At 50.3% G+C, this 26,465-nt stretch overlaps 14 protein-coding genes across 14 annotated transcripts; 8 read left to right on the top strand and 6 right to left on the bottom strand.

Moving 5' to 3' along the window:
• Positions 1-2,000: 2,000 nt before the first annotated feature.
• GT037_007789 (uncharacterized protein) lies at positions 2,001-2,504 on the top strand (the record flags this gene model as incomplete). The annotated part of the gene is made up of 1 exon (XM_038932836.1): positions 2,001-2,504. One exon carries the CDS (start codon positions 2,001-2,003, stop codon positions 2,502-2,504), a length of 504 nt encoding a protein of 167 aa, XP_038784337.1.
• A 441-nt stretch (positions 2,505-2,945) lies between these two features.
• On the bottom strand, positions 2,946-3,452 carry GT037_007788 (cell cycle control protein cwf14; the record flags this gene model as incomplete). Its single annotated transcript, XM_038932835.1, has 2 exons — positions 2,946-3,089; positions 3,147-3,452. 2 exons carry the CDS (start codon positions 3,450-3,452, stop codon positions 2,946-2,948), a joined length of 450 nt encoding a protein of 149 aa, XP_038784336.1.
• A 277-nt stretch (positions 3,453-3,729) lies between these two features.
• On the top strand, positions 3,730-4,364 carry GT037_007787 (uncharacterized protein; the record flags this gene model as incomplete). The annotated part of the gene is made up of 4 exons (XM_038932834.1): positions 3,730-3,772; positions 3,830-3,891; positions 3,942-4,178; positions 4,236-4,364. The coding sequence occupies 4 exons, from the start codon at positions 3,730-3,732 to the stop codon at positions 4,362-4,364; spliced, it is 471 nt and encodes a 156-aa protein (XP_038784335.1).
• Positions 4,365-4,563: 199 nt separating this feature from the next.
• On the bottom strand, positions 4,564-5,113 carry GT037_007786 (rbp11-like subunits of rna polymerase; the record flags this gene model as incomplete). Its single annotated transcript, XM_038932833.1, has 4 exons — positions 4,564-4,685; positions 4,737-4,813; positions 4,865-4,956; positions 5,009-5,113. 4 exons carry the CDS (start codon positions 5,111-5,113, stop codon positions 4,564-4,566), a joined length of 396 nt encoding a protein of 131 aa, XP_038784334.1.
• A 310-nt stretch (positions 5,114-5,423) lies between these two features.
• Positions 5,424-6,128, top strand: GT037_007785 (imidazole glycerol phosphate dehydratase; the record flags this gene model as incomplete). Its single annotated transcript, XM_038932832.1, has 1 exon — positions 5,424-6,128. The coding sequence occupies one exon, from the start codon at positions 5,424-5,426 to the stop codon at positions 6,126-6,128; it is 705 nt and encodes a 234-aa protein (XP_038784333.1).
• Positions 6,129-7,379: 1,251 nt separating this feature from the next.
• Positions 7,380-8,392, top strand: GT037_007784 (uncharacterized protein; the record flags this gene model as incomplete). The annotated part of the gene is made up of 2 exons (XM_038932831.1): positions 7,380-7,400; positions 7,664-8,392. The coding sequence occupies 2 exons, from the start codon at positions 7,380-7,382 to the stop codon at positions 8,390-8,392; spliced, it is 750 nt and encodes a 249-aa protein (XP_038784332.1).
• A 784-nt stretch (positions 8,393-9,176) lies between these two features.
• GT037_007783 (lignostilbene dioxygenase family protein) lies at positions 9,177-10,778 on the top strand (the record flags this gene model as incomplete). Its single annotated transcript, XM_038932830.1, has 1 exon — positions 9,177-10,778. The coding sequence occupies one exon, from the start codon at positions 9,177-9,179 to the stop codon at positions 10,776-10,778; it is 1,602 nt and encodes a 533-aa protein (XP_038784331.1).
• A 690-nt stretch (positions 10,779-11,468) lies between these two features.
• Positions 11,469-11,876, top strand: GT037_007782 (uncharacterized protein; the record flags this gene model as incomplete). Its single annotated transcript, XM_038932829.1, has 1 exon — positions 11,469-11,876. The coding sequence occupies one exon, from the start codon at positions 11,469-11,471 to the stop codon at positions 11,874-11,876; it is 408 nt and encodes a 135-aa protein (XP_038784330.1).
• Positions 11,877-12,409: 533 nt separating this feature from the next.
• GT037_007781 (clathrin mu subunit) lies at positions 12,410-13,822 on the bottom strand (the record flags this gene model as incomplete). The annotated part of the gene is made up of 3 exons (XM_038932828.1): positions 12,410-12,416; positions 12,472-13,346; positions 13,394-13,822. 3 exons carry the CDS (start codon positions 13,820-13,822, stop codon positions 12,410-12,412), a joined length of 1,311 nt encoding a protein of 436 aa, XP_038784329.1.
• A 361-nt stretch (positions 13,823-14,183) lies between these two features.
• GT037_007780 (male sterility protein) lies at positions 14,184-17,939 on the bottom strand (the record flags this gene model as incomplete). The annotated part of the gene is made up of 3 exons (XM_038932827.1): positions 14,184-16,806; positions 16,858-17,254; positions 17,303-17,939. The coding sequence occupies 3 exons, from the start codon at positions 17,937-17,939 to the stop codon at positions 14,184-14,186; spliced, it is 3,657 nt and encodes a 1,218-aa protein (XP_038784328.1).
• Positions 17,940-18,449: 510 nt separating this feature from the next.
• On the top strand, positions 18,450-20,235 carry GT037_007779 (mfs general substrate transporter; the record flags this gene model as incomplete). The annotated part of the gene is made up of 5 exons (XM_038932826.1): positions 18,450-18,632; positions 18,685-18,756; positions 18,831-19,081; positions 19,128-19,570; positions 19,619-20,235. The coding sequence occupies 5 exons, from the start codon at positions 18,450-18,452 to the stop codon at positions 20,233-20,235; spliced, it is 1,566 nt and encodes a 521-aa protein (XP_038784327.1).
• Positions 20,236-20,504: 269 nt separating this feature from the next.
• GT037_007778 (fungal specific transcription factor domain-containing protein) lies at positions 20,505-22,934 on the bottom strand (the record flags this gene model as incomplete). The annotated part of the gene is made up of 4 exons (XM_038932825.1): positions 20,505-21,338; positions 21,395-21,575; positions 21,640-22,072; positions 22,133-22,934. Coding segments are annotated over 4 exons (2,250 nt in total), but the record flags the coding sequence as incomplete, so codon positions are not given.
• Positions 22,935-23,228: 294 nt separating this feature from the next.
• GT037_007777 (gcy protein) lies at positions 23,229-24,255 on the top strand (the record flags this gene model as incomplete). Its single annotated transcript, XM_038932824.1, has 2 exons — positions 23,229-23,563; positions 23,616-24,255. 2 exons carry the CDS (start codon positions 23,229-23,231, stop codon positions 24,253-24,255), a joined length of 975 nt encoding a protein of 324 aa, XP_038784325.1.
• Positions 24,256-24,460: 205 nt separating this feature from the next.
• On the bottom strand, positions 24,461-26,238 carry GT037_007776 (cytochrome p450; the record flags this gene model as incomplete). The annotated part of the gene is made up of 3 exons (XM_038932823.1): positions 24,461-24,532; positions 24,586-25,997; positions 26,043-26,238. 3 exons carry the CDS (start codon positions 26,236-26,238, stop codon positions 24,461-24,463), a joined length of 1,680 nt encoding a protein of 559 aa, XP_038784324.1.
• Positions 26,239-26,465: the final 227 nt, after the last annotated feature.

Here is a 26,465-nt window from a genome sequence, read left to right as displayed (position 1 = left end):
ACCGTGGTTGTGTCTTCCACGCGATATCTACCATTCGATATGTCCTCTGTGAAACGAGATATGTCTGCTTCGGTTCCCCCATTGTCTCAAAATAGTCTGCCCTAGCAGCCTTGCCTACCACAGGTATCACAAGTTCATCGAGTGCAGTGCAGAGGATGAAGTCGTAGATCCACCGACAGCGTCTGCCTGTTGAAGCTGTTTTCTAAAGTTCTTCTAAGTTCCCTACCAAATGCAGCAAGGCAAAGGCCATCGTAAAACGCATAGTCGAAAAAATCCTTATGGGCCGCGCAAACTCGATCCTATGCTTCAGAAGTCCACTGTCCCTGTGTTTTTGTAGAAGCTAATATTCTGTAGCCTGTGGTGGGCAACCTCGATCACATAGGATATGTAGAATACACCTCGTAATCGAACAAGTTTGCATCCAGTCGAAGGTATGCTTGCTCCCTAGCATTTCATAATCTACGTTTCATTAAGAAATCTACGATGTATTGTCTTATGCCAGGTGAAGGGCAGGGAGAGGGATCGAAGGGGACGATGTGTACCTGGGTGTGTTCGTGGACAAACATTTCCGTGTCGCCCCAAGTGCGTACACATAACGCCGAAAATATGTCATCGTCTCGGACGTGTCGACTGCCAGAGGCACTGTATTCTTCCGATATCCCGCAGATGCACACAGCATGTCAGCTCTTCATCTTCCCGTATGCAGGTGCGACGAGAAACGTGGTCGAGAAGGCATGTGCGTCGTTTCTGCGTTTCACTCATCGAAAACTGCCACGAGGAGATATCTTACCTTTGCACATCCTCCGGGTGAAAGAGCCGCAGACAAAGACTACGAGGAGCATATGGCGTTTGATAGACCATGCTCAGCCTCAGTCCTGTGGAGGGACGGATGGAAGGACAAACAAGGAGACGCTACAAGTAGCGTATCCCGTGCACCACGCTAACCCTTCCGAGAACCCCAACATCGGTGTTGAAGTTTAGGCTTTCCGATATCCTAGAGCATATGGTAATTTGATATTAATCAGCGTGTTAGTCGTGTTGATCTGATTCTATGGTGTCTGAGCAGATGAGAAGATGAGCGTGATGATGACATTTGTTCGATTGGGTTCTGGCATTTGCGTGTGCGGAAGGAAGTCGGTACTTCACGATAATCTATGCGCGCAAAAGAAAGACCTGTCATGTTAATGCGAACGCAGGCGTTACCTAGGTACCGTAAGGAGAGAACAACACTTCTGATATCGTATAGGGTAGGATGCTCTGAGTGGGTGCCCCTCCTGCGTACTCACCTGGGTGGGAAAGAACAATTCAGCACTCATTGGCTCCGGTATGCAGCAATCGCTTCTGAAGGCTGTGTTGTAAGACTGTGTTCGACATTTGCATTTCATCATTCGACCACCGGGGACCAAGCGGACTACGCAAATCGATAATAATCTAGTGGTCAGTGTGGTAGTCATCTTCGAAAGCACGGCTGGATAGTGCTTGACCGTGCTTCATTGTATTCTACAAAGGCGGCTTTGTCTGCTGGGTTTCATGTCCGCGTTCGATATGCGATGAAGGAGACACCTCATCGACATCCCTAACACACCACCAAAAGATCCTCGACATAGCATGGCCGTATCTTTTCCTGTCATTCATTACTATTCTTAAAATTTTCATTCCTTCGTTTTAGCGAAGATACATTGCCACCGAGCATGAACACTTTCCTTAATATACCTCATGTGCGGGCTCGCGCAGATACTACAGCACTAATAACTCCAACCCTCGACGCCAGCGTACCGAACGCACCACCGACTCGACCTTCAACGCAACCACCATCGTTAGCAAGGGCAGTCGCCATAGATTCAACCACATTGCCAGTCACATCAGCACGATCCGTACCACAAGCAGGAGGAATGTCTTCCGCAACAAAAATCGGTCTCGGAATGATACCCGTCATAATCGCCTCGTGCGCAATCTGCATCTTCGCCGTTTTTTGGTGCCGCAGACGAAAGGTGCGGAGAATGAGTCAAGATCTGGAATCACCACCTCCGGTCCCAGAGAAAGACTATGTCACACGCTTGCCGTCACTAGACAGTGACCGGAGAGGAAGCAAGGTGTTCGACATGGCCGCATTCAGCACTCACATCTACGACGGTCGGCACAGAGAGGCGCAAGTTCTCGGTCAAAGCAGGGAGTTCATTCGATCGATAGACCAAAATCAAGACGATGATCTAGAGACGCTGAGGACACCGCCACGCAGCATAAAGGTAGAAAAGATTCGCTCTGGTCGAGACTCGCCCATTGATGGGTCAAGTCCATTCCGACTAAAGCGAGGCGATACCCTCAGAAGAAGCTTGGGGTCTGAAATATCAGAACTCTGGCCGTCACCACCACCAACCGCGTGGGTAAGGCGGCAGGGTATCCTCGATTCATTACCGTCATCGAGATTCGGTCGGGATATGAATAGGAGATCACAATGTAGCGCAGACTACAAGCGAAGGAGCGATGCAAGCTCAGTGTTTTAAGGTCTTGGCAAGGCGTTTTGGTTAATAGGTGGTAGATGGGCGGAAATCAGGACTGCGATAGGTCTTCTCTTACGACTGGACGACGTTTGTAGTGGTTCACTATACCCAATAGGTTACAGGCGTCCAGGTTGGGGATACCTTCATTCACTCACTTTTCTCTGTAAACATGTTAACAATTGAATTATTATGTTCTGGTCAATAGACACACCCTATGCTTTGTTTTGACCATGATATTCTCAAATGCATCCATGTGTATGATCTCTCTGGCCTGTCCGATGCGGCATCTAGAGGTGTCGTGCCTGTGGATAAGTCCTTGCTCTAGTGTGAACGCATGTGAGCGTGTCTTTGCAGTCCTCCCAGGCAGTGTCTGCAGAACATCCAGGGCGTCTTCGCCTTGGGTGAAAGTATGACCATCTTCGCACGTTCTCCTCATCATGGTGCTCAGTCACTGGAAGCGCATCCTCTGCAGCCGCAGTTTACGCATTGTATTTCCTGGTTCTCTTTGAGCTGATCCCTAGGGACGCGGCAGATACAGGTCGATCGGAAGTTTGTCTCTTTGGTCTGAATGCAGCGGGTGCAGCATAGCTATCACTGAGTTAGTTTGATTTGGGCTGGCAAGCTGCGTGGTGAGAGGTGTCGTACCTTCTCGTAGCCTTGCTTCTTCCACTTGGCAATCAACATGGCGTCGGCATATCCGTTCTTGAGCAGGTAATCATATAGCTGCTTGGTGATTGCCTCCTTCTGGTAGTATAGGTCGTATATGTAGCGCGAGCGTTGGTGGGTGATCTGGAAGATGGGCCACGTCATTTCGTACTTCTTCTTGCCCTCATGCGATGCATTCTCAGCATCCTTCATCTTGTTCTGGAACTCGAGGAGTGTGTCCTCGATGTCATCGAAGCCCTCTGGCGGGGCCTTGCGCGAGGCGCGTGCGGTGCGGACTGGAGGCATGGCTGGGCAGGCTGCGGAAGGTCGACCGTCACGGGTTTGGCGCGTGTGTCAGCTAGAGTAGCTTGTGTGGCAGTGGAAACGGCCGAGTTTGCGATTTGCTGCAATGACGTTGTCGGTGAAGGTGATTTGGAGAAGGAAGCGATGGATAACTTCGCGACTTGCGCCGCGAGTAAAATCCGCGCTAACGTCAGGTCTTGGCACTCCACTCCACCCGCGAGCCGCATCGTCACTGCAACTCAAGCTGCGAGACGACTGGAAGCTCCGCAACACCGCTAAAATGGTCATCAACCCCACCTACCTCGCTCAGCGCACGCGCTCATGTCAGTCCAACACGCACACGCAACATTGGGCGAGCACGAAGGCTAACACGGGCACAGCGGTCAACTGGACTGATGCGAAGAAGAGGGTCATTCACAGCTACCGGGACTGGCTGCGGTCGGTACGTTGCTTCCCGGTCCTTGGAACTTGGCTAGGAGGAACGGGTCCCAGATACTGGACGTGTACGCGGAACAGCTGGAACGAGACGAGGGAACGCGTGAGATGCGGAGCCAGGAACCCGGACTGACTATGATTATGCAGGCTCCCGAGATCCAGACCATGTACTCGCTGAACATGCCAGTATCTACACTTCGGACGAAAATGCGGCAGGAATTTGAGCGGCATCGATACGTGAATCAACTAAAGACGGTGGATGTGCTGCTGTTCAACAGTCACCAGGAGTTCCAGGTACACCCTGACTCACTATGTTTGATACTCGGAGGGCATGTGCTAACAAACGCACAGGAGACACTCAACTTCTGGAAGCAGCTGTCCCACGTTCTCAAGTACTTTCGTGCTGAGGAAGACCCCAAGGCCCGGCTACCAAACAACTTCATCCACGGCTTCTTGGAGGTACGTTCATGTTTGATTTGAACTCCGGGGCTGCTCGATGCTAACATGCGCTTAGGGTCGCAACTGATTTGACTATTACTACCAGAGTCCAAGAACAACCAAGAACAAAATTCGGTGTATATAGCTGAAGTCAATACCATTTTCCTTTCCCTTCGCCGATGAACTATGCTACCCTTTAACGCCGGTAATGCAATGCTATCATAAGAACCGCGTCGCGGGCCTACTCCTCCATCTTGTTGACAAAGTCATCACGTGCAATGGTGAATTTCTGCTCGACGACATCACACATATTCATGAGATCCTCCAACCCTTTCTCAAGCACCGTGTATACACTGACGCCGTCTGCTTGGTTGTTAGCTGAGTGCTTAGGACGATCTCGTTTGTATGACCTACCATATGTTTGGATGCGCAAGTTCATCTTGGCTTCCGAGGGATGCGGGATAGAGTAACCGCAGAACTCGACGTCGGGGCTCGAAATGTCATCAGCTATTTGTCAATTTGCAACGACTTGTTCAACTTACTTCTTGTGAATGATGTATCGCAACGCGTTGCCTAGAGTATGATCCTCTCCATCAAACTGGAAAGACGCGGCGGTTTCCGTCGCGCCAGAAAGCTATAGCGAATTAGATACGGTGTACTTGAACACTGGTCTAGATCCAACGCACGACTCTGATCCTGTCGCGATCAACTGCTGGGTCGATCTCCTCGTTGTTCTCAGAGGTGGGATCTATGATGGGAACTTGCGTAGGTTCTTGTGTTGTGCCTGGCATTTTGTTCTTATTCCTTGCTCTTTATAGCCAGCTGGCGGTAGGCGAGAGATAACGCGCTGAGAGTTGATTCTGATCCCAAGTTTGATCCTAAAGACCGGTCGTGACTTTGCGATATCAAAATTTTGGGGCGGACTTTGGTTCGGCGAATCGTTGGTTGGCCAGACTTTTTCAGCCCTATATCGCTTGGCAACATGACGTGGGGCGTGGGGAAGCCCGTCTGAGTCCGCCTCAACTTTTTATGTCTTCACTTTGCCATTGGTAAACCCGAAGCACCCAAAAACATACATACCCCTCGGATACCACCGCCACGATGCCGCGCACCTGCTGCCTCAACCGCGATACGAACGAGACAAAGATTCAGGTCTCGATAAACCTCGATGGTGGTGACCTCTCCCCTTACGAGCACAGCGACTTCTGGGCCGCCTTCGACAAGGAGAATCTCAATGGAGAGGGTGAGAAGGTCGACAAGGACCATGCGACCCAGAAGTCGGCGTCTCAAGAAATCTCCGTCGACACGGGTATCGGCTTCCTCGACCACATGATTCACGCCATGGCCAAGCACGCGGGCTGGAGTCTGCGCATACGGTGCAAGGGCGACCTCCACATTGACGACCATCACACAAGCGAAGATACCTTCTTGGCCTTAGGTACGGCCTTCAAGAATGCGTTGCAGGGAAGCACGGGCCTTGCTCGCTTCGGACACGCGTACGCACCGCTCGACGAGGCACTGTCGCGAGCCGTCATCGACCTATCGAACAGGCCATACAGCATTATCGAATTGGGTCTCAAGAGGGAGAAGATTGGCGATTTGAGCTGTGAGATGATTCCCCATTGCCTGCAAAGCTTCGCACAAGCATCTGGCACCACCCTCCACGTCGACTGCATACGCGGCGACAACGACCACCACAGGGCCGAGAGCGCTTTCAAGGCACTTGCGGTTGCTATCAGGCATGCGACAACCGTGGTAAAGCAGTGGGAGGGCGAGGTCCGCAGTACCAAGGGCGTACTCTACTAAACACCAATACAACTAGATCACATCAATCTAACTTACAGAATTGCACAGAGCATGGTTAGATTACCCTTGAAGCTCATGTTCAATCGTTACAAAACATACCTTAATAGCCCGATGACTTGTTTTCCGTACATCAGTTCATAGCCCTGAAGTTCCAGTGTCACAGCATGACGGGTATGTAAGGCAGTAACCACACGGACCGCCCAACATGATTTCCAGCGAGCGCCTGCTGGCACCTACGTCACACAACAAGGAGGAAGTCGGAGTCTCAAGAGTAATGTAGATATAGGAACATTGCGCAAGACAGTACTCTAATCCATGCACAGTAAAGTTAGACCGAGTACGGCGCGAACATGCTAACTACATACAGGCACTTAAATCGCCGAGCCTTCGATGTCTAATGAGTAATCATTTTGCTCGATGAGGCGGCTTAGCTAGATACCTCCGGTTAACCCAGAGTCTTGGCGAAACAGAACTCCTCAAATAGTTACTGTAGATTCCACTGTAAGGCATCTAACCCACCCTCTAACTCCCAGTATGAGGCCAAAAAGAAAGAACGTGTGCCAGAATTGTAGAGCTAAAAAGCTTGCCGTAAGTCCTTGTCGTTGCTGTGCAGGTACGGGATTGATCCGCTAATGATATTTGAAGTGCGATGGCGCGCAACCAGAATGCTCTCAGTGCGTGTTCAAACAAATCCGTTGCAGCGGATACAAACAAGAATTCGTATTCGTGGGTAACACCACTGTCAACACCAACGTTGGCACAAAATCAGCACAAAAGAAGAAGACCACGTTTGTCAGGTCCACGGTGGTTCTTGATACTCATAAACTTCGCGTTAAGACTCAACAAAGCGCCTCACTTTCAGACACCACGGGACCAGTCCTCCCCGTTGAGGCGAGCATCGTTGAGAGTCAATCCTGTTATGATCTTGAAGACGACATTCAATTCATCATAGAACAATTTGCACCCGCTAATGAACATACCTTTGGAGAACCTAGTTTGTCATATAATCAAATCTGCGGGGCATGGATTAATATTCTTCCACTCATTGCCAAAAACAGAAGCAAAGATTACCCCCTAGTACCTGCAATTAGGGCGTTAGCCTCTGCGCTTCGCCGGCACTCCAATATCGATTTCGATGGACAAGGGTGCCGGCCCCGGATAGTCGAGGTGTACTGCGAGTCGCTTAGGCATATGGGCAGAGCAATAGCAGAAGCGCGAGGCGCATCGAACATCGAGCATATTACTGCGATCATGTGTTTAGCAGATACCGACGTATGTTTCCAATCCGCTGCATGATATCCGTCGTCTGGAGGCTAACGTAGTGGGAATAAAGATCATAGCCCCAGAGTTAAAGTCCGGTTGGATGACACATGTCAGAGCTGTTGGAGACATGTTAGAACGCCTAGGACCTACAGCCTTCAGCATTGGAACAATGCATACGATGTTTATTGGGTTTAGACCTCTGCTTGTAGGTTACAAACGATTCTTATAGGTGTGCTGAGCACAGGACTAATCATTTTTGGGGGGTTGTCTAGCTATTGAGCTCGATACTCCACCGACATGGAACATTTCTTGCGCGAGAAGAATGGATTACGGAGCCGTTTCAAGGACAACCTGTGTCCATAATCCAGCAGCTTCTGAACAGAGCCTGCGGTCTTCCGGCACTATTAGAGAGATTCTACAAGATCAATCACATATCGAGCCTTCCGGACCTTGTTACAGTTAACCAGCTTGAAGAGGATTTTCACGCCGTCCTCTCCAGACTTCGGGAGTGGGAACAGGCGTTCAAATCCCAAGTGTCCCACCCTTTGTTCTGGTCAAGGTCTGACCCCGAGACTTGGTCTTTACCAGGTGCGAATGCTCTCTGGTTTCCGAATATGATGGCAGCAACTAGTCTCACGCATTATTGGGCTTTCGAGATTGTTGTAAGAACACATGTCAGTGCGTTGCACCAGATTGCTTCTACAGCAAAGGGACATAATTCTCGAACCCACACGAATGTATACACGGAAGCTTCTGCGGAATACTCACTTCTAGTTCTGGCCGATATGATCTGCGACAGCACCTCATATCTCCTGCAGCCAGTATTCAAGTATCACGGACTCTGGTCTGCTTTCTTCACCCTTCCTACAGCTTTGCGCGTGTTCAGACAAGAGCAGGTTCTTAGTAGCAGCCGAGCCAGGCGCTCTCAACGGATAGCCAAACTACTAGCTAGCAGAGATGTTTACTTCCCGGAAAACTACCTAGTCCAAAAGATTCCATAGTTATATAGCTTCATGCATGTATGTGTAACAATCCCTTATCCAATGCTAGCGTGAAGCGACAATCAAGGTCTGTCCTCTGCATTGGGTATGATATACAAGACTTCAACTATCATAGATGCAGAGGTTGAAGCGATGAGGAAGCCTGTCTATACTGAACGTTCGGCGCGATCGATCTTTGTTGACGTGCAAGTATCAGAAGGTCTTTGCGCATTAGTTCAAAACGTTGTTAAAGCTTGGCGGATTCGATCGCTGGTTCCAGATTAGCGCCAAAGTTGCTGTAGGAAGTGCCTACGCTTATCACTCGATGAAGGCTGCAAGGTATTACCATGCGGACCCTCAACTACTCTGGCCTGATGGCTGGTCTTACCGAATCTACATTATGGAGGTCTGCAAACAAAGAACGCTCGTGTAATTACATTCGCTCTCATTGGTCATGCCCTTGACACGGTACCTTGAATCCTTCGATTTTGATGTCTGGAAATGGATATGGGGGCGTTTGCACGTAGGTGAACCTACACAACTCCATACCGCCTAGGTCTCCGCGGAATCCGAGTTGTGATAGCTACGTAATGGTTCTAGGGTATGGAGATTCACAGCAGTCGGACTAACCTAAGTACAAGGTCCTCCTGATGAGCGTAGGTATTCGCTCACGGGTATATAAGTCCTCTTAGAGTCGCAAAGAGGGAGATCCTATACTTCATCACACTGAGAATATCCTCCTCCTGCTATTTGTCCATAAACATTTCAAATCCATTCTAGCCTGTACAGCCTCTTCCTCGAAAAGATGACTACCCCACGCCCCATCAAAGGAGCTGAAAGTTTGCCATCGCAGTGGTCATTCACGGAAGATTTGGCTGGTTTCGATATCCCGATCCGCTTGGAGGGAGAGATTGGGGACGTCATGGTGCGCGGAACGATTCCTAAGAGTATTGATGGAACGTTCTATCGTGTCTGTCAGGATCTCGCTACTCCGGCTCCAAAAGGATTGAGTCCCATTGGCGGCAACGGATCTGTTACAGCTTTCCGAATCCATGATGGTCATGTCGACTTCAAAGTCCGTTACGTTCACAACGATCGGTACAAGATCGAGAGGAACGCGAAGAAGACTCTCTGGTCAGATATCATAAACGAACCGCTGAGTCAACAACACCCGTGTATTAGTGCTGTGCTAGGCGCTACTAGCAACACAAACATAATTCACTGGGCTGGAAGATTGCTTGCCCTTGTAGAAATACACCCGGCGTATAGTATGGATCCCGACACGCTTGAGACCACTGGAGAGGATCCTTTTGGCGACCAAATTACCACCACTAGTTTCACGGCACATCCACACGTCGACCCGCATATCGATGAGCTCGTTACGTACAGCCTTGACTTCATGAAAAAGGAAATCATTTCGTATTCTATCGATCGTCAGGGCACCGTTAAGAATGAGCACTTGTTCAAGCAGTCCCATTTCGGTACTGTTCATGATATGGCTATCACAGATAATTGGAACGTCTTCTGCCAGTGGCCGACCCTCCCCAATCCCAGCAAAGAGCCAAGTGCTTCCCCTATCATATGGGATACTGAGCGGCCTGCTATGTTCATAGTAACCCCACGACGTCCGGAGTCGCCTTTAGAGGGTTCAGGATGGGTGCCATATGAAATCCGCATCTACACTCATCCTTACAATTCCGAGATATTGCACACGGCAGGAGCCTGGGAAGAGGATGGAAAGATCTTTTTCGAAGGTGTTTGGCCCCATCATGGACACTTTCCGTTTTGGCAACAGGCGAATGGGAAACCCGTCGCGAAAACCGAGCTGTGCGATCTGGTTAGGCTCGAGATCGATCCCAGCAAGCCTACGAACTCTTCCATCCCTGATCCTGTTGTCCTCGTTGACATTCCAAACGAGTTTTGCCGAATCGACGAACGCTACCAATGCAGGAAGTATGACAAGATCTTCATGAACGTATTTCACTCCCAGGATGGAAGTCTGGACCTGTTTGAGAACAAGCATATTTACCAAGGACTCAATGCTACCGCAATGCTCACCAAGAGCACGGGGGAGCTTAAGATCTACTCTCCCGGGCCGCAATGCCGTTGTCAAGAACCCGTCCACATTCCGCGCTCTGACGATGCCCCTGAAGGCGATGGATACATCATCTTCGCTGTCGATCGTCTTGATGTCAATCTCACCAATGTTGTCATTCTCGATACTGCGGGTGATTTCCAGACTCCGGTAGCAGTTATTGAGCTGCCAATGCGTATGCGAGCTCAAATTCATGGCAATTGGGTTGACGCAAGAGAACTGAGTGGTAAACCTCTGGTAGCCCCTCCGCCACTGACCCATATGAACTGGCACCGTGTCAAGCCGAACCGTGGAATTTCCGTTAATGCATGATTGGTCGGTAGCAACGTTGAAAGGAGTTTGATATTGCCTCTCATCTCTACACCCGTATTTATCTTACAACTATACTGCAATAATAATGGTGGTCGTTCAGAATAGATCATAAATCATCTCTTTTAACTCCAATGAAGATAAGTGCTTGGCTAGCCACCATGTTCAATCTTCGCCAATAACAGTGTCGAAACCCAACGCAAAAGTCCAGACTGTCTGCAATGGTGCCAAGATCTTGGTGTTTTCCACTCATCATGCGCGGTTTTAGTGTTCGTAGTCGTGAGCGACCAGGCGTCCGAGAAGGTCAGGATTATGCATTTCTAAGCAACAAGCAAGTCCAAGCTGTTTGTTGGCCAGTATCATTTGTAAATACAGAGACCGGCTCGGATTGTGGAGGAGTCGGAGAAAACGGAGAAGAAGAAAGTAGCACCAAGAAACAAGGTTCTTGTGAGCGGTAAACTAGCATAGTATAGCAGAGTAGTCAAATCAAGACATGCTCGATCAGCGACTGCCAATCCTTGATTTATAATCGCCAATCGTCCTCCCACTTTTAGGCCATATGAACAGTATACTGACATAGCCTCACCCATGTTTGATAATCAAAGCTACAGTCCTACACTTTCACGTCTTTCCAAGTTCTCTTCCCAACTCCGATCAAGCTACGATTCCTTCAAAAAAAAAACGCATCTCATAATGTCCTTTCCCAATAACTTGTTAAGCCAATCAACATGGCGTCAAGTAGGACTCGGTCTCACGACGATGATCTTTGGCCTTGGAACCTTGGCCACTGTCTCGCCAACTACCGCCTCGAAGGGCCTCGGTGTCGTTCCTACCTCACCAGAAGGCTATGAAATCAACGAGAAGTCAATGGTTTTTCTCGGTATCCGTGACGTAGCCGCAGCTTTGACGTTGTTCTGGTTCTATAGCGAACGCAAGGCTAAAGAGATGGGTGCTTTGACGATGGCCTCGGTTCTGGTATGTGTTGCCGATGCCTGGGTTGCAGCGTGGGGCCCAAACGGATTCGGCAACAGGGTTTGGGGACTTTGCGGCGCTGGTCTTGCGATGTTTTTCATCAGAGCAGGATTGTTTCAGTCCCAATGACAGGATTTCAAAGCACGTTAGGTAAATAACCCTTACAAACAGGAAATCTTCTCATGACGTTAGTTCACTTCTTAATGGAACGACATTCTCGTTTTATCACTACACTTAAAAGTAAAGATGAGAAGACTTAGCGACATGTTGCGATTTCCCAACTTTGCTTCTAACACAGCCCCAGAGCAACGCGCAACGTATTAATATATCAATGTTCTCCCAATTCTCTAGTTACTTCGATGTTCAGTGTTTGTAGTAAGCATGAAATACATCCATATAGGTTCACTGTTACAAGTAGTCCAAAGAGGGAGAGACATGATGCGATGTGATGCATGGCGATACTGCGTGCTGCAAGCAAGACTGTGTAGAGCGGGCTGAGCAGTCGGCCCTAGGATATGTTGTCCAAGACAAGCCCATGAGGAGATTCTGGAGAAACCGACGAGGTACTTTCATTGCGTTCAAGGATATCTTTAATGGCTCCATGGCGCCTGCAATGCAACAACACTTGTGTAAATCCAAGCTAATATACAGAATAATAATGCTCAAAACCTGAACCATCAATGTAAGACGAATGCGACCAGATCTAGGGGGGCAAGAAACATACCTTATCTCATAATTACCCGCTCTCGTCATGTAGCGCACCCACTTTACACTGCTGTAGTTGCTCTTCTCGAACACCTTCAAGTATCGGACAAGTAATCCGGAACTCGTGAACATCAGCAACGAGAAGCTCAAACTAAGCGGCGGCCGTGACCAAGCCTTCTGATTGGTCATGCTCGTTAAGCTGGCTTCGGCGCTAAGAACGAATTCGCTTTGCCCGGTGAATCTTGGGATCTTCCAGACAATGTTGTTATGTTCCGGCTCGTACTTGGCCTTGCCCTGTGATGTACGCTCGGTGATACGCGCAGTGTTGAGGGGTGTTGGTATCCGCACGACGACGTTTGTTGCGAAGAGTTTGGAGCCATAGTTGGCACGGATGGCGATGCTGTATTCAACCTTGGTCTTGCCAACCTCATTGACAATGGCATGCACCTTGAAAGGCAGGTTGACGTTCTCAGTCGCCCGGTAGCGCATGAGCTCGAATTCGCCGTCGGGCGGCACGAAGGATATTATCCTGTCCGCATCGAACTTGCCCAGCTTGACACATTGGTGGAACTGACAGTCTTCCAAGGTAACGCTTCCCGCCGCTGCCCTGGTAGCCTTGGCGCCTGCTTTGTTACCCGATGGCTGTTGGAGGTGATCTTCGCCCAGCGTCAGGCGGTCGTTGAGGCCGAACTTGCACTCGGGTGTGCCTGAGAGATATGCGCGCATTATGATCTGCCCGTTCACGTCGGCTCGCAGTACTGTTCCCGTGGCGGACATGAGTAGGTTGACATCCTCGATGACATCGACGAAGGCTTCGTTCTTGCGGTACTTGATGTCGGCTCGTCGCCAGGAGAGAGCGCCGGTGGCCTGCATTGTGATCTTTGACGAGTCCTCCTGTAGTTCTGTCAGCTGTTGCTCCAGCCGCGTCGGACGTGACCTACCATAGCCCTTTCCGATTTGACACCCTCGGTCGTGATGTACATTTTCAGCGTGTCTGTCTCGGTATTCTGCGGGTACCCAAAGTCGAGAATCTCGTCTAGCAGCTCATAGACCAGTACGAAGTTGTTCTTTACGGCCTCCTCGTCAAACTTGCCGAAGTATGCCTTTCCCAGTCCCACCAGACGGTACAGAAACTCAAAGACCAGTGCTGCGTTGGCATTGCTCTTCGTCACGGCGACCAGATATATGTTCTCGTGTTTGACATGGCTGAAGGTGGTCGAGCCAAGGGTGAGGATGGGCGAGCGGACTTGGGCGTTGGAGATGACCTGGATTCGGAACACATCGGCAAGGCGCGGGCGGCAGTCGTTACGGAAGGCGCGAAAGATGAGGTTCTCACCTTTCTGGTTGAAGATAAGGATTCCGGAAAGCATGGCGGCGACGTGCGAGGGGACAGCGGACGTCGGCAGGGAATTGGCTGCTTCGGCGTGTTGATGCTTGGAGCTCCACCCGCGACGCCGCGGGATTGAGCTCGGACCATATTCGCTTATGGTAATTAGGGGTCTCAGGGACCGCCTACGTCTTCGTCACCTTGTTCAGACATGGCTTGCGGCCACTTCGTTAGATACGTCTTGCAACTCTGCCTATATTTCACGCTCACCTATGTTTGACAATCGATATCAAATGACAACTGTGCACCTGAGAGGGAGTTGGTCATTAAGTCTCAAGGTTATCATAACATCTACAGCCTTGCAACAGCGGTAAAATACACATTCCAACACCCGAAAATGCTTCTTATGCGGAGCTGAGAGCTTCTAATAGTCCAGAAGCCTCTTCCACAACTTCTGTAACACTGTTTGCAGCATCTACAGGCAGTACATCCGTCTCTGATACATCAGCAACCTCCCAAATAGCAAGCTGGCTCTCTACCATATCCTCCTTCATGTAATGATCACTCCTCTCGTGCATTCGTCGCACCAGCTCTTCCTGATCAACTTGTAAACCCACAAAGACAACTCGTACTTGATCATTCATCAGAGCGCGGAACTGATCGCGGTACGACTTCTTCAGGGCTGAGCAGGATAGAAAGACCCACTCATGACCTTCATTGGTAATAACATTCAGCGCGCGCTGCCCGAGACGGGCGATCCATGGAGCACGGGCGAGGTCATCGAGGGGTGTGCCGGCAGCCATCGACGCGATAGCATCTTCAGTGTGGAGCTCGTCACCTTCAATGAAAGGTACTTTGAAGCGGGCGCTGAGATGTTGTCCAATGGTGCTTTTGCCGCTGCCACAAGGCCCGGCGACTACAACGACCTGCTTGGTTGGTTTCCTCGCAACTCCAGGAGTATGTGATTGCCAAGCAGCAGCTTGGAAATGTTTGACAAACGTCTTTACAAACAACGGATCCAGCACAGGTGCTTCATCAAGTGAAGGAGAGAAAGTCCTGGCCACGCTGGTCTCATATGTACGCGAAGGGCCGAAAGCATCCTTGTCGTATTTGGACGCAAAGAAGTCAGCCAGTTTGATGGGTGGGTTCGCCACAGCGTCCTGACTTGACTCACGAAGCCTGCGCACCCATTCCTTGGGTTCAACCTCATCGAACTGGAGGCCAGCTTCTCGGAGGGCGGGAAGTAGATCATCGGTCCAGGAAAAGCTCTTCGCGTTGGTCACATTCGCCACCACAGAGCCGGCGTCGCTGAGTGAGATCTCTGTCACGGCTTTCGCGATAACGTCAACAGGTGTCCAACTCGGCGATTCTTGGAGTCGGGGTAGCGCGCCAACAGTAAGTGCAGACTGCATCATAAGAGGTATGGCTTCAGTCGCGTTCCACACGCCATGTACGGTGTCCGCAACGATCTGACCGACGCGCAGAACACGCGCTCGAACACCAGTCTTCTTCGCCGCGGCCAAGCATAAGTGCTCCGCGACACATTTGCTCTGAGCGTATCCCATTCCTTGAGCCCAGTCAAGCTCCGCTAGCATCTCGGGTGTGTGCAAATCAGGGCATCGTGCGACAGTGCTGACAGAAGAACAGAAGTCGAAGGATGCAGGCTTGATGGATGATGTAGCAAGACATAGGTCGATTAGATGTCGTACTCCAGCAATGCAGTCCTTCTCGAACGACATCAAGCTCTTGTTAAAGTTGACGCTCCATGCGCAATGAATGACACTAGCAAGACCTGAGGCTACGCGTGCATAAGTCGTACCGTCTAAGCCGAGATGGGGTTCAGATAGATCAGAAGGTATAGCTTGGATTTTCCTGCGTGCAGAAAGCGATAGGGTATGATACAATTTCCGCTGGATGAGGGATTCTTGGACACGATGAGCTGCTGCCTTGTAGTCTGTGGCACGTACAAGGCAGTAAACTGTGTCGATGTCCGAACGTTTGACTAGCTGTACAAGGACATGAGCGCCTAGCGAGCCAGTCGCACCTGTAAGCACAGTCTGTCTTCTATCAACCAGCTCGAACTTGGTATATTGCGCGATAAGGTCTTGCATCTGTGCGGCAGCTGACACAATCTCAACCTCTTGTCCGGTCTGTAGTCTGTAGAGATGTGTGGCGAGAGATGAGATAGACGGATGCTCAAATACTACGTTTTGGCCAAGCTTATTGGAACCAATATCGACTGTCTTGAGGATGTCCATCCGTATCTGAATCGATTGTAATGAGTCCAGTCCCAGCGAGAAGAGATCTGTGGTACACTCGATGTCGCTTGCCTGCGGCAAGTGTTTGGCCAGGATCGTACGCAAGTGGTTTTCCATCTTCAGAAGAGTGAATGTCTTCAAATCGCCGCCACATGATGCAGCCACATCATATATGTTGTCAATTTCGGTAGCAAACGTTTTGTAAAATGCTTGCCTGATCACACTGCCTTTGTCCGTGCGTGGAAACTGACAGCCATATGGCAAAACTTGGATCATATCCCTGGAGATCCTTGCGTATGCTTCCGCTGTTTGGTTCGCAGCTTCAATGACGGGCCATATCTCATCAATGACCCTTGCAGTCGACATGCCTTCGATTGCTGGGACCACAAGAATGCCAAGGTATGGCCGACCTGAGCCGAAGACGACCGTCTCAGTCACGGCTCGATGCGAACGGATTGTTCCTTCCATCATGACCGGATTGAACTTCTCGCCATTCACCAGGACGATTGTATCGTCCAGGCGCGCTATGTATTTCCAGGCCTTATCAATCGTGGGGTGAGGTTCGAATAGATCCTTCGTGGCGTAACTACCGTCTGGTAGATTGGAGGCAACCTTTGCTGGCCAACCTGGCAAGACTGTGCATTCGTAGAGGTTTGGTCCGCGTGGTACCCACCGAAGATACGGAGATAGCTTCGGTGACTCACGAACATAATTCCAGACCTTGTCGTCGGCAGGTCGGAAGGATGTCATGAGCTGGCCGACTTCAGTACTGATTGTCGTAAGCCTGGGTATGTTTTAAAAAGTGAAAGAAGAAACTTACGCTCCATAATGGCCGACAAGATTAACTCCACTGTTCACCAGTAGATCGCCCAGAGTGTCTGGACAAGCACTTCCTCCGTACATGACAATCTTGAGTTGTCTCAATAGCTCGATTCCTTCATCCGATTCGGAAAGAAGCTTGAGAGCATATGGCACGCCGTAGAAGATCTCGAATGTGTGCTGCCTCAAGATCGTGGATAGATAAGACTGAGTCAGGGGTAGATCGGCGTTGTAGATATGGATGGATTTGCCACTGTATATCGCACGAAAGAAGTTGCAGATTCCATGATTGTGGTATAAGGGAAGAGTGATGAAGGCTTTCATATCCATGCTGATGGCATAGTTGGCGATTGCACTCTTCTGTGTTTGATAGATCGGCTTCGGTAGCCCAGTGGAGCCTTTCCTCGTGTTAGCTCAAGTGTCATAGACGGGTAAATACAACGTACCACTAGAGTGTATTATGTAGATATTATTCGAAGTTTCAACCGTGTGATCCAGTTGATAGTCAAGACGAGTATCCGCATGGACTTCGATAGGAAAGTTGTAGGTGCTGAATCCTGCAATCTCGCCGATGTGCAATGTCGGGATATTTGTTTGTGCGTCGGCTGCAGACTGCGCAAACCGGGAGTCTGCTAACAGATATGTAGCACCAGTTTTTGTAACAAGAGAATCAATGGCGGCTTGGGATATTCGCGTTGAGAGAAACAGCACAGTGTGTCCGAGCTTGGTAAGCGCAAGCATTGTCACGATGTAGTCCAAATTACTTGGCCCTAGCACCGCGACCGTGGTAGGCTTCTCTGCAGAGCTGGATCGTGTGGGGATGAAAGCCTGATAGTGTCTGGCTACTCGGTAGGCGAACACATCTAGCTGTTGCATTGTGTAGTCTACAAAGTCAACTCCAGAGCGCGGATACGCCACAATGGTGACATGGGGATCGCGCCGCGCACGATGTCGCACGAGCGCGTCGACAGTTTGTATTGAGGACTCTTCAGGTTGGGGAAAGTCATGGCGCAGAGGTTTGGATGCAGACAGTGGTGTCGACGGCCCTAGGGGTGCAGCGATAGCGATCTGAGCTGGCGCCATGGCTGTGGTGGCTTGTGACAATGAGTACTTCGAGGAAAGACGAAGAAGTGGCTGTGGTTTCGAGAGCAGACATGATGAGGGCTGTTGTATTAGTATTCGCCGACTCGTTTCGCGCGGCTGCTTTCCCCAGCTTCAACCTCGAACGTCGGGGCGATGTGGAGACTTGCATTGCATATCACGTCGGATCGGATTCGCTTTTGATTCGTGCGGCGAACTTCGTTGGCTTTCGGTAGCATCGATGATTCGTTGCCGATCGAGAGCCGGAGCAGAAACCGGCCTTGGTGCAAAACTACTTTCCCCGCAACTAGCTTTCTCCAGAAAATCGAAAGACTGGGGTGGCTTTGTTTCTCCGCAAGCCAGCTGCTATCAACATGGTGTGCCGCAACCAGGATCTCGTGTATAAAGCTTCTGGGGTCCAACATTGCTCAGGATTATCTCACTCCGATCTTCGCATCGACCTTGTGTTCTCATCTCGTTTTCCTGACACGTCTTCGCTATCCACTGGTCACAATGTCTCCGTCAATGGACAAGAGCGAGATTCAATACATCGATGAGAAGGCGGCATCGATCGAGTCGCCGAAACCACATCAGATCGTCAAGATCGACAACTTCCAAGTGCTAGGTTTGGCACCTGAGGATGCGGATTTCTACATCAACTACTCAGATGAGCAGAGGAAGAGAGTCATTCACAAGGTAAGCAACGACTATTATTGCATTTGCGTTGATCCCTGTTAACAACCTAAAGGTGGACGTACGCTTGGTCCCAATGCTTGCGGTCCTTTATCTCATATCTCATATCGATCGAGCGAACATCGGAGTAAGTGTTGCATATGCGCGCAGGTCGCAATGGGTAGCTGGTTCAACCTTGGGGCTTATTCTGACATCCGACAGAACGCAAAGATCGAAGGCATGGTCACTGACCTCGGTCTCGATGGGGTGCAATGGAACATCGTTCTATCGGTGTTTTTCGTGCCATATATCCTACTTGAAGTTCCCTCGAATATTCTTTTGAAGAAGTTCAAACGTCCATCCTACTACCTTGGCATACTTATCGTATGTTGGGGCATTGTTATGACTTCGATGGGCGTGGTGAAGAACTTTGCTGGGTTGCTAGCTACTCGTATCCTTCTCGGCGTGTTCGAGTAAGTCTCACGCGTCAGCAATATGTACTCTGCTGACGACAAACAGGGCTGGATTCTTCCCGGGCGCAATCTACCTTTGCTCTTACTGGTACATGCCAAAGGATCTCGCGACGAGAATCTCGTACTTCTATTGTGCATCGGCACTATCTGGTGCATTCAGTGGTCTGCTTGCCGCGGCCATCGCCAAGATGGATGGCGTCGGAGGATACGAAGGTTGGAGATGGATATTTCTTTTGGAAGGCATCGTCACTGTCGCACTCGGTGTCTCGTGCTTCTTCCTCTTGATCGACTCCCCTGCCTTGAGCGGACGATGGTTAAAGCCTGACGAGATCCGCTTCCTCGAGCTCCAACGATTCATCAAGGACGGTGGAAGGTTTGGAGAGGAAAAGCAAGAGGGTTTCAAGTGGAGCGACTTGAAGGCCGTGCTATGCAACTGGCGCCTGTACATGCAAGCATACATCCTGCTCTGCATATCGGCGTGTTCATACGGTACGTACAACTTGGAGTAGAGAAGAATACTCGCTGACTGGCATATAGGAACGAAGTTTACCTTGCCCACCATCACGAAGAGTATGGGATTCGACAACACCAATGCTCAACTCATGACGGTGCCGCCGTACGTAGCTGGCGCTTTGAGTTCTATCTTCTTTGCTAAGCTCTCTGATCGGTTTTACTGGCGTTTGCCGTTCGTCGCTATTCCCCTTTCCTTCATCTTTATCGGGTACGCTGTGGTCATTTCATTCGATGGCGATCTCGGTGGCAACATCGGTCCGGCTTTCTTTGCCATCATCTTGACCTGCATGGGTATCTACCCCATTCAACCGGCAGGAAGCAGTTGGGCAGCTAACAACCTTGCCCCTTCTTCTCGCCGTGCCATTGGCGTTGCCTTCAACATCTGTGTTGGCAACATCGGAGGTGTCATTGGCAGCTACATGTACTTGGAGAGCGAGAAGCCAAAGTACTACACTGGTTTTGGGCTGTCACTGGCGTTTGGCGCGACTGGTTTCATTGTTGCGTTCCTGTTGGAGTTGTCGTACAAATGGGGCAACACGAAGAAGGCAAGGCTCAGCGAGGATGAGATCCGGGCAAAGTATTCAGACCAAGAGCTACTGGACATGGGTGACAAATCCCCGTTGTTCCGATACACTTTGTAAGTGTAATGAGATGGGATGAGGAAGTTGGCGAAGTTGGATGGACGGATGCGATATAAAGAATTGGGTTCTGTTATTATGTTGGCAAAGGCTCTAATACGAAGCTCGACAATCTCGGGTACTCCGAGTCTCAATTAATACCGAAATGTACCCCGAAGGAACACACTATCTTTGTACGATGGTCGTGATAACTCTATACACATCGAATACCTCCTGGGGACATTTGGGTCCTAAGAAGGTGTAAGCTCCAGCATACTGTCGCCTCCCGACCATTAAGATACGTTGTTCATCCAGGCGATCTCTAACTCATCTGTCTCGGGAAAAGGGCCAAACGCGGATGCATCAAGATCAAGCCAGTCGGTCGTTTGCCAATCGTCCAGGAAAGTTTGCAGTCCTGGTGTAGTCACGTCCATTGGGCTACTACCAAAGATCGGCTGCAAGGCTTCCAGAGCAGAATCGGAACAAATGTCTCGTGTCGTTTCGCCACCTAACGCTACAGAAGCTCCAGTCTCACCCGTATTTGACGATGAATGTGCCTGCTCTTGACGTGACCTTGCTGTTTTCCGCTTTGCCTCTGTACGGAGTTCCTGCAGTATGATGCTATAGCGTCGTGAGGGCGAATTTGAGGCAGTTGCCTGGGCAAGATGCTGCATACAGCTCTCAGCTTGATCCAAAATTCTGCGGGGGTCTTCCGCCGAGGCTGTGTTGTGGGTGCTCTGTTGAATAGCCCATACATACACTACTACCAAAGCACAGAAGCATACATAGTGAGTCCACCAGAATGCGTGAAACAAACGGCCCTCCCGCGCCATACGGTCTACTGCTTCCAATACTGATCGTGCGGCTGTAAGACACTCTGCAAGACTGTCTTTCGCAAGGATATGCATCTCAGTATTACCGCGTCTAGTGATCTTCAGGAGAAACGGCCGATGCGCTAGGATGACAGCATGGCAATAAGAGAGCTTGAGTGCCGTTGCCTGTCGCCGGAAAGTTGGGATTAGGCTACTAGGATTGACAGCACCAAGGAATGGTGGTAGCGATGCTTTCCACTGGCGTAGCTCTGCGGCTAAGCGATGAGAGGCTGCAAGTCGAATCTGATCTGGCACCTGATGACGGAGCTTGGTAAGTATGACGTCTTGTAAAGTAACTTCATTTAACATACTGGTTTGATTGAATAGACTTCTCGCGATATCTTCTCGGCAATTTGTGCTAGTCGGGCATGATACACCAGCGACTCTATATGGCAGTCATCTGTGCTTGTGGTCTTTGGGCCTGTACTAGTCATATCTTCGTCGTTGACAGCGTTGGGAAAATCTTGGTCGATATCTTCATCGTGATAGTGCCTTTCAAAGCGGAGGTACGGTGTCAGTGTAGGTCTCACATGCATTTTATAAAGTCCCAACGTACCTGGGCCTGCCAAAAATAACGCCAAGGTACTTGTCTAGGGTGTAGGCTACCCAGAACGTGCGTTTTCTGCACTGTTCATCGATGTAATCCCGTCTGGTGGCAGTTGCTTGTCGTTTGCGATCGTCTCTTCGATGCAACCCCAAAGCAGAAATAATCTGCAAAGCGTGCCCAAAAGTATACCATGCCTGGTTGAAACGACATGACATGAGAAGATACAAGACCTGTATAAGCCTGCATTGTGCTGACTCAAGTTTTGGGATACCAGTCTCGGCTTGGGTCAAACGTGAAGCTTCTATAAACAGCATGTCGCTCTGCAACTGCATGTCGGGTTGGGTCACTGGTGATAGACCAATCTCTCCACTTGCCTTCTCTTCATGGAATGATGCGATCGCCAACACAGACAACACTGCCGAAGTCTTGGCGCGACCAAGACCTATATCAACATGACTTGTAAGTGAGATATCTTTTTCTCTCGAGTTGCAGTCGTACATACCATGAAAGAGGGCTCGGTGCTGTTTCGCGTTATCAGACACAGTCTCCAACCACGCTTCGACCGTAGGTCTATGTAATAGCCGATAGGTCGCAATACACACGTCGAAGTACAGATGGAGAAGCTGACGACTGCGATCTAACGAAGGCATTTGCACTTCTCCAGTCTCTAGGAAGGGCTTGTCACCCGCGCTCATCAGCAACTGACGGTCTTCTGTGGACCCCAGCCCATTTACTAGGCTAGTTTCCTTATTGGAGATACGCCGCCACGCGCGATTCAAGAATGAAAGACCAGATGTTGAGTCGGAGTACTGGCCAGCTACCTCGAGCCCAGGAGAAGCCCGCGAGGGAGGTTCCGTCTCCTCGCCAACGGCATTCATAGTTGGTGCGACAGTGAGTATAGCATGAGGATAGGCTGGCGCCGATGCAGGCTGCTGAGTATTCACAGCTGCTGGGTGAACTGGGCGTGGGGAGACTACTTTGCCTCGCGAGTAGGCGGCTTCGTACTGGCATGTCAACCCCCGGCGGGTACAGGTCTCGCACGGCTGGTCGCCGGAGCACTTTGACTTCCTCGCCTTGCATACATCGCAGGCTCTCGTAACTTTGACCAGTCGTTGCCTCGTATTATTGCTGCCTGGTTGGACGTCAAGGCTCCGCTTCCGGGGTACCGTGCCGCTTGGTGCTGCATCATTAGACATTGTGGAGTAGGAAAGATGAGGCAAATCCGCGTTCCGTCCGAAGAATCCGCTGCCAAGCTTCGGAACGCTAACCGACCACCCGATAGGTACTCCAGATTTCACGGGTGCAACTTGAAGGCATGAATCAAGCCGTTGGGAAAATTAGACGCAACCTCGGGAGGCACTGCTGCATTTTGTGCTAGCATCGTTGTTTCCGGAGTCGTTTCCGGTCGCTCCTTCCGATACTTGCGTCTCTCCGTCGGATATGGAGAACTTGAGTTGAATGTATATATCGTCCAGATGGCTGTACCCCATTTCCAAACATTCGCCCCTCTTTCAGCATTACATTACAGAATTCTAGATCGATTCTGACCGCGCGCGGTGTTGCCTCTCATCACGTCGCGTAACACCACGACCAGCATCATGCCTATCCCCACACATTTCACCTTGAACACAGGCGCGCAGATACCGGCTGTAGGCTTCGGCACATGGCAAGCGAAGCCAGGAGAAGTTGAACGCGCTGTCGAGACGGCGCTCAAAGCAGGCTACCGCCACATTGATTGCGCTGCCATCTATCGCAATGAAGCCGAAGTAGGTGACGGCATAAGGAGGAGTGGTGTTCCTCGCTCTGAAATCTTCCTTACTGGCAAGCTTTGGAACACCAAACATGCGCCAGAAGATGTAGAAGCTGCTCTCGACAAGTCGCTTCAAGATCTAGGCGTCGAGTATCTAGATCTGTTCCTGATGCATTGGCCAGTGTATGTCACATACCCTTTCCGTTGCATACATATGATACTGATACAGATGAAGTGCATTCAATGGTGCCACAGGCAAGTGGTTCCCACTACGCGAGAGTGGTGTGTTTGACCTCGTCGACATTGATCCTGCAATTACATACAAAGCCATGGAGAAGCTACTTGACACCGGCAAGGTTCGCGCCATTGGCGTATCTAACTTCACTATTCAACGCCTCAACGACCTTCTATCAAAGACTGATGTTGTACCGGCGGTAAATCAGATCGAAGCACATCCATACCTCCAGCAGCCTGCTCTCTTCGATGTTTGCAAGAGCAAAGGTATCTTGATTGAAGCCTATTCGCCTCTTGGAAACAACCAAACAGGGGAGCCGCGGACTGTCGACGACGAACTAGTGGGCGTCTTAGGTCACAGATTAGGTATGGACGGCGGCCAGCTGCTTGCGAGCTGGGGTATTCAGCGGGGCACTGTGGTCCTGCCCAAGAGTGTCACGCCGAGCAGAATCAAGAGTAATATGCAGGTCAAGGAACTACCGAAGGATGCTTTCGATGAGCTGAGCGGTCTGGAGAGACACAAGCGGTTCAACGTACAGTCGCGATGGGGTTTCGACATTTTCGAAGAACTAGGCCAGGAGCAGGTGCGGAAAATTGCGGAAGACTGCGCTCAGGAGAATAAGACGAAATTTACAGTTTAGGGGATAACACAGCTCAAGAACCTAGAAGTCTAGAAAGCTGTCAAAACATATGAACCATTTGCTTACACATTATTTTAGGCTGCAGTAGCAGTTTTGATGTTGTTGTGTCTGTTCAGTTTCTTTCATTTGTATGGCAAGAGAGTAGTCTGGCATTGACCGTTTACAAATACAGCTACAACTACGTATCTCTAGACGTCATGGTTCGTCAATTCGTGGACCCGCGGAATTTGACACGCATGATAGTTTTGTCGACAGGCCTGGCTGTGATGGACATTGTCTATCCAAGAGTAAGTCGCTTGCACTACTTTGCGAAAGGGGATAGTAGCTTACGTTGATCAAATCAGACTTTGTCTTGTATTTGCCCTTCCGGTCCATGACAGGCTGACCCATGTCGTCTGTATCGACCTCTCCCAATCCGACCTTGACGAAGTCATATCGTCGCATGACGCATGCCAGAATCACGCGAGCCTCCATGTTAGCAAGTTCCTGGCCAATGCAATTACGCGGTCCTCGCTCAAAGGCTCTCCATGCGCTAATGGGTATCTTGCTCTCGCCAGCAGTTGATCCGTCGTCTTCGGTTGAAGCGCTGCTGGTATCGGAGTCACCAACCCAGCGCTCAGGGACGAAATCGTTTGCCGTGTCTCCGTACACTTTGGGATCTCGCTGAATAAGATGATGGCACAAGTATATGACGCATTTGTCGACGCACACGTCGTCTCCATCCGAAGTGCGCAATTTGAAGCCGTTGTGTGACATTCGTGCCGATCCTGCTGGAGGCCAAAGTCTCAAAGCTTCTTTGATGCATGCAGATGTGTACTTTAGCGCTTTCATGGTCTCATCCGGTCGCTCGAGGAACACGTCGCTCGGTTCGGAGTCGGCGAAGACGGCATCGTGTTCCGCACGAATCTTTGCCAGGCAATCTGGATGTATTGAAAGGGCATAAAACAGCCTCTGTAGGAGGATAGCAGTGGTATCGTGTCCTGCGAAAAGGAACGATTTCACTGAATCTGCGGTACTTTGCAGGATATATGGAGTCAGCTCGTCAACGCCTTCTAGTGCCAGCGCCAGGACCGATCGGTCTTTCTTTCCCTTTGCATCGGAATGCTGAGCGTCCTTGATGTCTGCGAACTTCTCCAAGATACACTTCTTGACGGCCGAGTCGAGCCGTTGGCTGTAGATGTACTTCTTGATGCGCAAAGGCAGGTTCAACCAGGAAGCCATCAAACCGTTGTCACCAGTGTATACAGCCTTGAGCGTGCGGAAGTTACGAACGATATCATGGACTTGTTCGCTATCGTCCTGGGCCCTACAGTCAATGTTCGTGACTACATCACCAATGATGTCAAAGGTAACGTCTGTGCAGTAACCCTCCATCTCGACTGCAACGCCAGAGGTCGCCAATGCGTCGAGCCTCTTTACAAACGTACAAGTCTTGTCTACGACAACCGGAAGTAGGGTAAGCAAATGCTGCGGCGCAAAGCCAGGGTTGAATGTCTTGCGAAGCCCCCTCCAGGATTCGCCGTTCTCGCTGATCAAAGAATATCTACCAATAAGCTCTCCAAATCCTTGCTGAACAGTTGGAGATTTGGTGACACTATATTGCTGCGTTTTGCTGGCTCTTGAGACCTGCTCGGCCATCTCATGGGATGCAACGAGAACGAGTGGGTATTGCACAGGTCTCGTGTCGAAAAACATGTATTCAGGGCTGCCTTGGGCATTCCATATATTTTCAAACACATAGTCTGCCTGCTGTCAGCGGAGGCCAGTGACTAGGATGTGGATCCTACCCGGGTGAACGGTACTGCTGAATCCGGCTCTCCTGTATTCAGCTGCGATATGACCAAGGTGCCCAAAGAGGAGGTTGGATGACAGCTTGCCGGGAATATGCGCATATCGTTTGAAGCGCCATTGGCTTATCTGGAGGTACACAAGCCATGCGACAGCTGGGACAAGCGCTAGTACGGTGTACGAAGGATACGACATGACCTGCTACCGTGCAAGGGTGGCCCAGAGTTACCGCTGACGACTACTGCAGTCGTGTAGGAATAAGTAACGTGGTATAGCAGGCTGGCCTGAGAGTATGCGTGTGGTCGTGCGGCTTACGGTGAGTAGAGTCGGGCGTTCGTGCTCGGGCCATCGGGCTTATGATGAGAAATCGATGATGTAGGCCCCGACATACGGACGAAATCACCAGCGGACAGGCCATTCCG

The sequence above is a fragment of the Alternaria burnsii genome (assembly GCF_013036055.1).
Source record: "Alternaria burnsii strain CBS107.38 chromosome Unknown 693, whole genome shotgun sequence".
Taxonomy (NCBI): domain Eukaryota; kingdom Fungi; phylum Ascomycota; class Dothideomycetes; order Pleosporales; family Pleosporaceae; genus Alternaria; species Alternaria burnsii.
Note: the sequence above shows the minus strand (reverse complement) of the source record. Positions and strands in the feature narration are given on the sequence as shown.